This window comes from Procambarus clarkii, chromosome 25, assembly GCF_040958095.1.
Source record: "Procambarus clarkii isolate CNS0578487 chromosome 25, FALCON_Pclarkii_2.0, whole genome shotgun sequence".
NCBI lineage: Eukaryota > Metazoa > Arthropoda > Malacostraca > Decapoda > Cambaridae > Procambarus > Procambarus clarkii.
Window position 1 is genome coordinate 9,794,998 of NC_091174.1, and position 12,138 is coordinate 9,807,135.

General features: G+C 47.0%; 1 protein-coding gene across 3 annotated transcripts in view; it reads left to right on the plus strand.

Moving 5' to 3' along the window:
• Positions 1-12,138, plus strand: part of LOC123756442 (PAS domain-containing protein cky-1-like) — a 65,848-nt gene that overhangs the window by 52,237 nt on the left and 1,473 nt on the right. The window contains exons 8-12 of one of the 3 annotated variants that reach the window (XR_011229618.1): positions 1,654-1,760; positions 2,097-2,509; positions 5,681-6,387; positions 10,711-10,770; positions 11,281-12,138. The exon at positions 11,281-12,138 is cut by the window's right edge and continues 1,473 nt beyond it. Coding sequence is in view for 1 of the 3 variants with exons in the window: in XM_069331268.1 (XP_069187369.1) it covers positions 1,654-1,760; positions 2,097-2,509; positions 5,681-6,391 (1,231 nt within the window). In the remaining 2 variants the exon portion in view is untranslated. Of the gene's footprint in view, positions 1-1,653; positions 1,761-2,096; positions 2,510-5,680; positions 6,392-10,710; positions 10,771-11,280 lie in introns of those variants that run through there. The other 2 variants (XR_011229619.1, XM_069331268.1) reach the window with 2 other exon arrangements.

The window sequence follows — 12,138 nt, forward strand, 5'->3', positions numbered from 1 at the left end:
CCTTGTCACCGCTAAGATAGTCTGGAGGGCTACTGCGGGTAGACCGGGCCTCTTTGCCGGTAACTCCGGGGTCCAGGCGGGTATATGGCCAGGCGTGCCACCAGCTGTATGGTAGCCCCCAGGAATCTGGTCACAGAAAGCATATATATATATATACGTCTCAGCGAGTAGCCTGGGGCCTCAGCGAGTAGCCTGTGGCCCCAGCGAGTAGCCTGGAGCCCCAGCGAGTAGCCTGGGGCCCCAGCGAGTAGCCTAGGGCCTCAGCGAGTAGCCTGGAGCCCCAGCGAGTAGCCTGGGGCCCCAGCGAGTAGCCTGGAGCCCCAGCGAGTAGCCTGGAGCCCCAGCAAGTACCCTGAGGCCCCAATGAGTAGCCAGGGGCCCCTCAGTGAGTAGCCTGAAACCCAGCTCGAGTAGTCTGAGGGAGGGCCCCCCGCGGCTAGGGAAGGTGGGAGATAAGCGGGCCCCGTCCACGCGGCCAGCCACGCCATCTATCCTCGACCCCCAGAGTGATGACCCCGCTCTTTGTCCACGCTCTCATTCCCACGCGCTCGCACGCCCTCTCCCACGCCCACTACCTCACCCTTTTCCCCTCACACTACCTCACCCTTCCTCATACTCTCCCTCTACCTCATACTCTACCTCTCTCAGGCCTCCTCACAACATCCTCATAACTCTTGATATTGTTCACATTTCTACAACTTTCGCGTCGACGAAAGTTGTAGAAACACCCGTAGGCTACAGGTGTTATTTTTTTACACCTATATCCTAAGAGGTGTTGACGTAAAACATGTGTTTTGATGTTCGTTTCGTTAATGTTCTGGTTCGATACGTTGCTCTAAGCCTGTCTCTTGACAGGTGATTAATTATACGATGTTTTTCGTATATTTTCTTGAATCTAAAGTAAGACATGTTGTGTTGTTCTTCTGTCCTGACAGGTGATGATTTAGGCTTGTGTCTTGACAGGTGTTGTCTCAAACTCTTGTCTTGGCAGGTGTTGTCTCAAGCTCGTGTCTTGACAGGTGTTGTCTCAAGCTCGTGTCTTGGCAGGTGTTGTCTCAAGGTCGTGTCTTGGCACATGTTGTCTCAAGCTCTTGTCTTGGCAGGTGTTGTCTCAAGCTTGTGTCTTGACAGGTATTGTCTCAAGCTTATATCTTAACAGGTGTTGTCTCAAGCTTATATCTTAACAGGTGTTGTCTCAAGCTTATATCTTAACAGGTGTTGTCTTAAGCTTTTATCTTTACAGGTATTGTCTCAAGCTTATATCTTAACAGGTGTTGTCTCAAGCTTATATCTTAACAGGTGTTGTCTCAAGCTTATATCTCAACAGGTGTTGTCTCAAGCTTATATTCTAAGAGGTGATATCTCAAACAATTATTTACCTTAACAACTTAACTAAATATATTTTATTTACATAGCAGTCGACTGCGCATGCGCGCACTGATGAAACTTGTCGACAGAAAACACTCGCTTTTCAAGCTGGCAATACAGCATGAAATAAATAGGGCAATACCCCATTTATGCATTACTCAATCCAATATAAAAAAAACAATACATTGATATATTTTATTGTGGTTTTAGCTTTTAAATATCTAATTAAACACAAAATAGAAATGGGGAAAATTTGATGTTTTGTTTGTGTGTGTGTGTCGGCAGCGGGGAGTTCCACCTTGGGTACAGTCGGTCGTCCTTGGCTGGGGTGTCGTGGTACCACCTTCTGCACCCTGAGAATATGAGAGAGGCCCAGACCAAGCACCGCCTCAGTGAGTATACCTCTCTAGTATCTTTACCTCACTGGGTTATACCTCCTTTTTCTCTACCTATTGGCGCTATACCTCCTTAGTTATACCTGCCTTGGTTGGATCTGCTTGCATTCTATTTTTTTTTTATATTTCCTTGATAAAACTCCTCCTAGGATGTAGTTAGTTTCCACTCCTGGTCCACCTGTCCAGCTTTGGTCGCCTTGAGTTATGGAGATAACAAATAAGAATCTTTCACATTGGTGTTGACAGAATACAGGTAGCTTAATGAAAATGGGTAAACAGAGTGTCAGGCTGGCACTTGGCTCTGTTACTTGAAGATAAATATGTGTTCCACAGTCACGACGAGCGAGCAAGACAGGTCGTGCATCCTGCTGGTGCGTCTGCAGGCTGCAGGAGGCACGTGGCGCTGGGTCCACTGCGTCCTGCAGGTGAAGGATGCCGCCGACTCCAGCCAACAGACGGGGCAGAGCACACAGGTCAGCAACAGTAGCAGCAGCAACAGCAGCAGTACCAGCAGCAGTAACAACAACAGCAGTAACAGCAGCAGCAGCAGCAGCACACAGCAGCAGCAGCAGCCAGTGATCGTGGCCACCAATCAGGTCTTGGGAGAGAAGGAGGCGGCGGTACTACGCGCCAACTCGTGGCTCTATCACTACTACACCATGCAGTCCAAGCTCCAGTATGGCCTTGCCTACGATGCCCACGCTCAGAGGGTCCACGCCTACTACCCCCAGGTCATGACCTATCAGGTATGTTGCTTCATGGTCACAACCACCACCTTGGTCCACCACCACTACCCCCAGGTCATGAACTACCAGGTATGTTGCTTCATGGTCACAACCAACACCTTGGTCCACCACCACTACCCCCTAGGTCATGAACTACCAGGTAATCTTAAGAACTGTTTCTGTTTACATATGTAAAATAATAATTTCCTCTAGAGTCAAGTTATTTTCGCACTGCTAAAATGCTGAACTTAAACAGTTGTCAGCTGTTCCATTTGAGGAGAAACTTAAAATAATTTAATGAGTCTAGACAATAGGCCACAATTGCACTCTGTGAGCCTTTTGAAATTTTATAGTGTTCTTACTTTTCTGCCAATTTTGTTTAAATGGAACTCAGACCTTCCTCATATCTCAATATGGTAGTTGTAATATCCGAGCCAGACCCCCCAGGCCACGCTCGAGGAGTAGAAGAACTCTAGAAACCCTTCCCAGGTATCCTGAATGCTTTTGGGAACGAATTGTCTCATATTGTAAAATTGTCTCTGAGAGTATATCATTTATTTCCTAAATTCCAGGAATTGCCATTCTTATCATAACTTCAAGAGACAGCAATAATGGGCTGTATGGCACCTTTGTTTACCCTCATTAAGTGGTGTATATTTTGTACATTCTGCGTGTGTTAATGTCTTAAATTGAATTTTTAATCTAAATGAGGTTTCTATTAAATTTTGTGGCAAAGTCATTAATATTTAATAAGAGATTTAAATTAAATCAGACTTGCAAGGATCTCCCTGAAATATTGATACGAGATCAGTCCTAGGTCAAACTATTTTGACTGCTCAAGGAGCAGCCTCTACTTTCAAATAATACACTGAATTTTAACACTAAAATCCCAGCATACAAAATATTAGATACTATGAAAAGTAGCAGATTACAAAGAACCACTTTTCTGTGTTTGAGTTGGTTAGGTTAGATTAGTAGCTTCGGTTCACCTATTTTATTAGCCTATTTTCTTTGTCCATTGTATCAACTCAAGAGGACGGGCTGCGAGGAGTAAAGACATGCTAGAAATCCTGAGCGGGACTCCCGGACAGGCCCCCAATTTTTAACACTTTCCCTAAATTGCAACTAATGATATTAACTTCAATATGTTAGGTGAGATTTAAAATCATAAGTAGACTAGGGTGCTGGCATTATTAAGATTACTTTCAACTTTACTACCATACCTGTATATCAAGATTACCTTTAGGTAGGTCAACTGTTAGTCATATTCATCTTTGGAAAATTACTAGAAAGTAACAAGGTTCTGTGAACATATAACACACCCACATCAAGAGGTAACAAGCCCCAATTAGCAGGTAATGAACCCGAACCAGAAGGTAACGAGCCCCTACCAACAGGTAACAAGGGCCCCACAAACAGGTTACGAACCCCCAACTAACAGATAACGAGCCCCCCATCCACAGGTAACAAGCCCCCCCCTCCCCACCACCAGGTAACGAGCCCCCCATCCACAAGTAACAAGCCCCCCCCCACCACCACCAGGTAACGAGTCCCAACCAGCAGGTAACGAGTCCCAACCACCAGGTAACGACCCCCAACCAGCAGGTAACGAGCCCCAACCAGCAGGTAACGAGCCCCAACCAGCAGGTAACGAGCCCCAACCACCAGGTAATGAGCCCCAACCAGAAGGTAACGAGCCCCAACCAGCAGGTAACGAGCCCCAACCAGCAGGTAACGAGCCCCCACCAGCAGGTAACGAGTCCCCACCACCAGGTAACGAGCCCCTACCAGCAGGTAACGAGTCCCCACCACCAGGTAACGAGCCCCAACCAGCAGGCAATAAGCACCCACAAACAGACAACAAGCCTCCAGCAGGTCTGTACAAGAGTTCATTTGAGTATTGATGAAAGAATAAAGTGGCCAACTTGAGACGCAAGAGAGAGAGGGGTAAGAACGCTCTCCTGTCTTGCGAGGATGACCAGTGTGTACCTCAACCACCCCAGCTCCCTGATAGCCCATCAAGATCACTTAAAACTATTAAAAAACACTACAGTATTTTTTTCCACTCATGGGCTGATGGATATATGGTAGCTTCGTGCGATCAATTTAAGTTACGCTAGGTTTTAAGCCTCGTTCAAGGGTTTGGGTCCTTGTTCAAGAGTTTATGTCTTTGTTCAAGGGGCCACTCACCTGATACACATACACGGGAGCTGGATCGTGCATCAAAAGCCATGTGGAGCAGCACATCATATCCAAGTCAGTATCAGGACCAGTGGGAGTCTTCACCTGAGACCTGAGCCTCAGGCCTCATCTCGTCTCATCCTCGACATCTCATATGGCGTGTGTAACACATTGGGTGAAACAGCTTTAATCTAGGAGACTTCGCTAAGGTTTATGAATTAAATATAATCAAATATAACTCACATTTGAGTTCCAAGATTTCATATTTTTCACTTTTCACGTAAGCTTTACCCGAGAAGAGCTTTATTAAGGTTATTCTGTTAGGGCTTTTATCCATGAAGTGTATATAAATATACATAGAATTGCGTTTGAGATAATATCGTTCTTTGTCACAGTGTGATAAAGAGCCGCCCTTGGGAACGCCAGCGGGAGTCTCGCTTGAAGACATTGCTTCCCCGAAATGCCGTGGAGTTCGTCCGGCCGCCAGGCACCTCTTCCTCAGACTCTGACTCCTTTCTTTAATTTGAAGTTTGGATATAATACGCGAGAGGGAGTCGAACGGGAAGGGGATGGAAGGAAGGGAGGAAGGGATATGAGTGAGGCGACTTAGTTTAGTGTGAGTGTTTGGGAGAGCGTGGAGTGTGTGCGTGTGAGTGTGAGTGGCGTCAGTGTTGACTGTACACATTCCTTGCCAAGGTCTGGTTAGATGCTCTCCCACCCACAAGCCTCCTCCCACCCACAAGCCTCCTCCCACCCACTACCTCCCACCCGCCTGCTCCACAGCTCCGCCCACTCCACGCTACGCTTTCCGTTCTAATACATTCCTTAATTTGCTGTTAATTTTAGACGACCAGATATATGATGAAGGTGATAGTACTAGTTGCTCTTGTATACGGTCATTTGACGCTTAGAAATTGCCATGGGTGTTACAGTTGTCCAGAGGCAGGGAGTCATGACTGTGGGTGAGTTGGTGAGTACTATGAGTCACAATGAGTGTATTGGTCTCCACAGGGTGATGCTTCAGCAGCCTCCTACATGAGTTCCGCTTCTATTAACGGCGGGGCCTACCCCCACGCCCACCAGGGCTACCCGGCCTCCGCCCACCACGCCCCGTACTCCCTGGCCACGCCCACCGCTTACGCCCACCTTCAACACTACCATCACCACTACTCCGTGCGCCTCCAACACGGCCTAGACTACTCTCGGGACCCCGCCTGGGGCTACTACGACTCCTCCCACGCCAACTCCCACGCCCACAGCAACCACGCCCCCACGCCGCACGCCCACACCACCCACGCCCACTCAGGATCCTCCCGAACTACCAGAGCCTCAGAATCACCAACGGAAATAAAGCGCAAGTCTCCATCAACGCCCATGTCATCACATGGCGTATCTGAGGGCGGCGGGGTGGCGGTGGCGGCTCCCGTGCCTGTAAGGGCGGCTGCAGGGGCGGCTGTGCACAAGGGGGCGGCGTCCCCGGAGCTGGAACAACACCTGGAAGCGCCCTGGAAGGCGTCCCCGACACAGGAAGTTCCAGACTACCCAGAGTACTCTTCCTACGTCACGCCGCCCTACTCAGCCGCCACGCCCACCAAACTCAACGTCTTCACCTTTGACCCTGCTGACCCGCGGGACGCCCACGCCCACCAGGACCACCACGTGCCCTCAGGGCCCCAGGAGCCCAGAGACGCGCCCTGGTATTCTCACGCTTACGTCAGGTAAGTCATTAGACACTTCAAGGTTACTTTAACTTTCATACACATCTGCACGTAATCACATACACGTGTACAAACACTAAACGTTCGCACATACAAACGTTCCATTTTGGCTACAATGGATGACTTTGGGAACCTAACCACACTCTAGAAGAGGAGGAAGTGGATGGGACATGATAACGACATACAAGATTCCAATGAAAACTGATCAAAAAATCTAATACTAAGGCTCAAAATTAAGAGCAGCGGAACCAGGGGAGAATAGATGTAATCTAAGAGACTCCATATAAATTAGAATAATGTCAGGAATAACGTATTCTCAGTGCTACGGTTGTTAAGTTAAACGACAGAACTAGGCCACTGGAACAGGCTAAACAAAAATAAACACACATACACACACACACACACACACACACACACACACACACACACACACACACACACAGTCTCGCGGCTGAGTTGGCAGCGTTCGGGATTCATAATCCAGAGACCTAGACTTGATTCCCCCGTCGAGACAGAAACAATTGGGCAGAGTTTCTTTTACTTGAAGCCTCTGCTCACCAAACAATAAACAGGTACTTGGGAGTTAAACACAAGTTGTATGCTTCATCCTGTGTGTGTGTGTGTGTGTGTGTGTGTGTGTGTGTGTGTGTGTGTGTGTGTGTGTGTGTGTGTGTGTGTGTGTGTGTGTGTGTGTGTGTGTGAGAGAGAAAAGAAATGAGTGTATTACAGGTGTATAACACAGGTGTGTGTTCCTGGTGTGTATATATGACACCTCCCTAAAATCACCTTAGAGACGAACATAAAAGATGTGGAAACGATTGGTAATATCTGAAGCATCAGTCATATTATCAATGTTTAGGAGCGATGCTTTGGATTTGATTGTGGTGGTTGATTGTTGATTGTGGTGGTTGATTGTTGATTGTGATTGATTGTTGGTGGTTTGAATTTGGTTGTGGTGGCCGGATGTTTTACCCCAAGAAACACCCGGTGGGAAGGGGTCAGGATAAGGATTTGGGATGGGACGGGGGGAAAGGAATGGTGGGCCAACCACTTGCGGACGGTCGGGGATTGAACGCCGACCTGCATGAAGCGAGACCGTCGCTCTACCGTCCAGCCCAAGTAGACTGTAACGCGACGGCAGGTGGTTTGGTAATAGGCAGGTGGGTAGATAATTGACAGGCGGGTAGATAATTGACAGGCGAGTAGATAATTTACAGGCGAGTAGATAATTGACAGGCGAGTAGATAATTGACAAGCGAGTAGATAATTGACAGGCGAGTAGATAATTGACAGGTGGGTTGGTATTAGACAGGCGAGTAGATAATTGGCAGGTGGGTAGATAAATGGACGGTGAGCAGGTAATAGGCAGGTGGGTAAGTAATTAGCAGATGAGTAGGTAATTGGCATGTAGTAGATATAATTGGCTTGTGTGGTATAGGTAATTTGTAGACGAGAAGGTGATTGACAAATGATGTGAATTGGATGACCAGGTACTTGGGAGACAGGCAGCTAGTGGAAGGGAGGGGATTGACTGGGCCGGGGGCGGGGGGATTGACTGGGCCGGGTGGGGGGGGGGGGGGGGTCATGAGCAGTTAAGTGGCAGGTAGCAGACAGTTGATGGTTGGTGGTTGTGTAGGGGTGTTCACTGGCAGGTAATGAATAATTGATTAATTTATCTAGTTCCGCAAGAGCAGGTAGTTGGTGGGCGGGTTGGTGGGTGGTGGGCGGGTTGGTGGATGGTGGGCGGGTTGGTGGGTGGTGGGCGGGTTGGTGGATGGTGGGCATGATAGTGGGTGGTGGGCAAGTTTTTTTCATTTTTATAAACACATTTAGGTACATGTGCATTTGTGCAGCTGCCCTAGACTATATGAAAGGGAGTACAGTGTGTGTCAAAAAGCTAGCTACGTGGTGCTAAAAATCCCCATGACACAGGATGGTTAGTCATACAGAGGCATGTGATAAGTAATCTCCACTGGCAGACTCTGGGTGCATTATGAGGATATCATCATGAACACAAGAGTGAGTAAGGCAGTAGTGATACTGAAGGTCCCCATCTCGCAGGATGGTTAGTCATACAGGGCCATATGTTCAGTAGCCTGCACTGGCAAATTTTGGGTGCAATGCAAGGATATCATCAAGAACACGAGAGTGAATAAAGTAATTGCAAAGCTCCAGGTACCTCATGCCAACGGGTCTGAATGGTCTAATAACTGGGCATTCGGTAATGTCGTGTGGGAGATCATACCGCTGTCAACAGTTTTTTAACAGCAGATAAACTCTTGGGAGTTTACCCATATTATTTAATTAATTTAAATGAAATTGAATTAGTGAATTCTGGGTTAACACGGAGTATTACGTCCATCAAAATGACATTTGAGACGAAAATTATATCTACATACAATGACGGTGCTGTAAAGCTTCCAGGTGCATTGTGAAGCATTAAGAAAGATATGTACAACTAGACAAGGTAATAACTAGAACTCAGAAACCAGTGGACACTGGTCTCTGAGACCCAACACTGGTCTCTGAGACCCAACACTGGTCTCTGAGACCCAACACTGGTCTCTGAGACCCAACACTGGTCTCTGAGACCCAACACTGGTCTCTGAGACCCAACACTGGTCTCTGAGACCCAACACTGGTCTCTGAGACCCAACACTGCTCTCTGAGACCCAACACTGCTCTCTGAGACCCAACACTGCTCTCTGAGACCCAACACTGGTCTCTGAGACCCAACACTGGTCTCTGAGACCCAACACTGGTCTCTGAGACCCAACACTGGTCTCTGAGACCAAACACTGGTCTCTGAGACCCAACACTGGTCTCTGAGACCCAACACTGGTCTCTGAGACCCAACACTGGTCTCTGAGACCCAACACTGGTCTCTGAGACCAAACACTGGTCTCTGAGACCAAACACTGGTCTCTGAGACCAAACACTGGTCTCTGAGACCAAACACTGGTCTCTGAGACCCAACACTGGTCTCTGAGACCCAACACTGGTCTCTGAGACCCAACACTGGCAGAGAACAGCAGGAATAGGGATATACGACAATATAATTCACGTGTACCTAAACTGGTATACGTAGAATAATTAACGAAAGGTAAACGGTATACAAAGGCCAGCTGAATATACAAGCGGAAGCACTCTCAGAATAGAAGTAAACCCATCCTCCTTCAGATGACAATACTACAAGCCAAAGAATCCTTTCACCCTACAAAGACCCAGGACCCCATTTCGACTGGTCACTATGCACCCCAACAGTCAGCTGGAATGACTCCCACACACCACAGGTCCTCGCTGTGTTTCGATATTATACTAAGCTGAACAATCCCTTATTGGAGTACAGCATTCCAGTAAATATGGATTTTCAGTGGGCACAATATCAAAGACTGGCACATGGCTCGACGTCGAATCAACGTTAGTTCAACGATATTGCCGTTAATTCGGCATTGTATAGGCGTTGGTCTTGACTATTGTGGCCACTGGGTATTAGAAGATACTGAGAATCAAGAGCAGAGGGGTTCACAGAATAGAATAAACACGAACTTAAAAAAGAGTGTAATAGAACTGTAACCGTGAGGGTAGGTATTTATCAGGAGAAAGTGCTAGGTTAGTACGACTATATAGCCCTTGTAATTAAGAGATGGAAATAAGGATTTGGGATGGGACGGGGGTGGAAGGGGTGGGGGAAAGAATAGTCCCCAACCACTAGGATGGTCGGGGATTGAACACCAACATGCAAGAAGTGAGACCCCCGCTGTATCCATCCAGTCCAAGAGGATAGATATGATCAAACAGGATATGATCACAATGTACAAGATACTGAGGAGAATAGATGCAGGGAAATAGGAGGAAGGTGCAGTCACAAAGGTGTGAACACAAGTAAGAGAGACGTAATAAAGTACTCGTACGTAGTGAATGTGTCTAGTAATGTGGACTGACTAGAAACATAGACTCGAGGATGTATAGGTGGCTTCCTCCACCTAAGACGAAGTGTAATTCAGCTCCAGGACGTTTGACAAGATACACTAAGTACCAATATATCCTCCAATGGAGCAATTAAGTCCAACACACACACACACACACACACACACACACACACACACACACACACACACACACACACACACACACACACACACACACACACACACACACACACATACACACACACACACACACACACACACACACACACACACAGTGTTGATAACAAGTCTTGTGCTTATTTAGTGTTGTGTAATACCTGCTTGCAAACATATACAAGAAAATATCATATACATTATGAATTTAACTGTATTGAACGTTATATTTGAACAGATAAGAGTATGTTGCTGAAGACACCTGCAGCTTATATACGTCTTCATGATCAATGTCTAGGTGAGTATACTGTGTATGTCCTCTCTCTCTCTCTCTCTCTCTCTCTCTCTCTCTCTCTCTCTCTCTCTCTCTCTCTCTCTCTCTCTCTCTCTCTCTCTCTCTCCTTCACAACGTGTATATGATTGTATGTCAATGTGAAAGTCCATGTGTATCGTCGTCATTGATAGATGACATACGAGTATGCGTTATATACGGTTTACTTAGATATGAGCTCACATACATCTTGACCTCAGCAAGCTAAACAATTACCTGGTCAGACCCCCAACTACCTGGACAATGTCCAATCTTGTAATAAGGTTCTTAGTTTAACATAAAAGAGAGTTATTGCGCATATCAGTAAGTGCATAAGTTGACGTGTGTGTGTGTGTGTGTGTGTGTGTGTGTGTGTGTGTGTGTGTGTGTGTGTGTGTGTGTGTGTGTGTGTGTGTGTGTGTATTGTTGTACAAAGATGTGGGTGCATCGCATGTGCGTGTCTGGATTATGTACGTGACCGGCTCTCCGTATTTCCAGCAGGTGCCCGCTAGTCCCCGCTAGTCGTGGTCGCAGTGGCCACCTCCCGAGGCTCTCCCTCGCCTCCGCCTCCACTCTACACCTCGAGGTCGACCTCGCCCTCTGGGAGCCTCTCCAAGCACCGTGTGGTCCTCTGGGGCGGCTTTAACATATCTTAAACCATTTGGACGCACGTTGAAGTGACTTCTGGTGCCCCTGGACGCTTGTAGAATTAATCAGTGGCCATCTGGAATTATCTGGAGGTGTCGTTTGGTCTCCCCTGGAAGCTTGAGGAGTTAATTAATGATCGTCTGGAAGTACCTGGAGGTGACGTGGATATCTGGACACTTCACAATGTGATTTATGATCATTTGGAAGCACTAGGCAGTGACGCGTCGCACCTTGAAAGCTTCTGAGAACAAGATTATGGTCATCTGGAAGCTTTCTTAACTAGCGACCACGTGAGAGCCACTGCACGTAATTTGAGGCCGTCGGATAGCCTGAATTCTTTATCTGTGGTCCTGTGTAAGTAGTTCCTATTGATTTTGAATCTTCTGCCAATTGACTTTATCCGACTGGATTTCCCAGCAGTAGATTTTATGACGCTTTGGATGCTTTAAATACTGTACTATTATCTTGAGCAGCTCGTATGAAATACTACTTTACAAAGTGATGTATTAACCACCTGGAGATCTTTGAGAGTATTTATAGTATGTGAAAGCTCCTTAAATGATAAGTCTTAGTGCCTTTAAAGCGTTTGTGGCTTTTTGGAATATACGTTTGTAAATACGCCGTGGAACTTTGAGGGCCTTGTGTCTCTATAAGCATATGTAGATGTGATTTGTGTCTCTGGAATGTGTTAATTTAGTAACTGGTGCT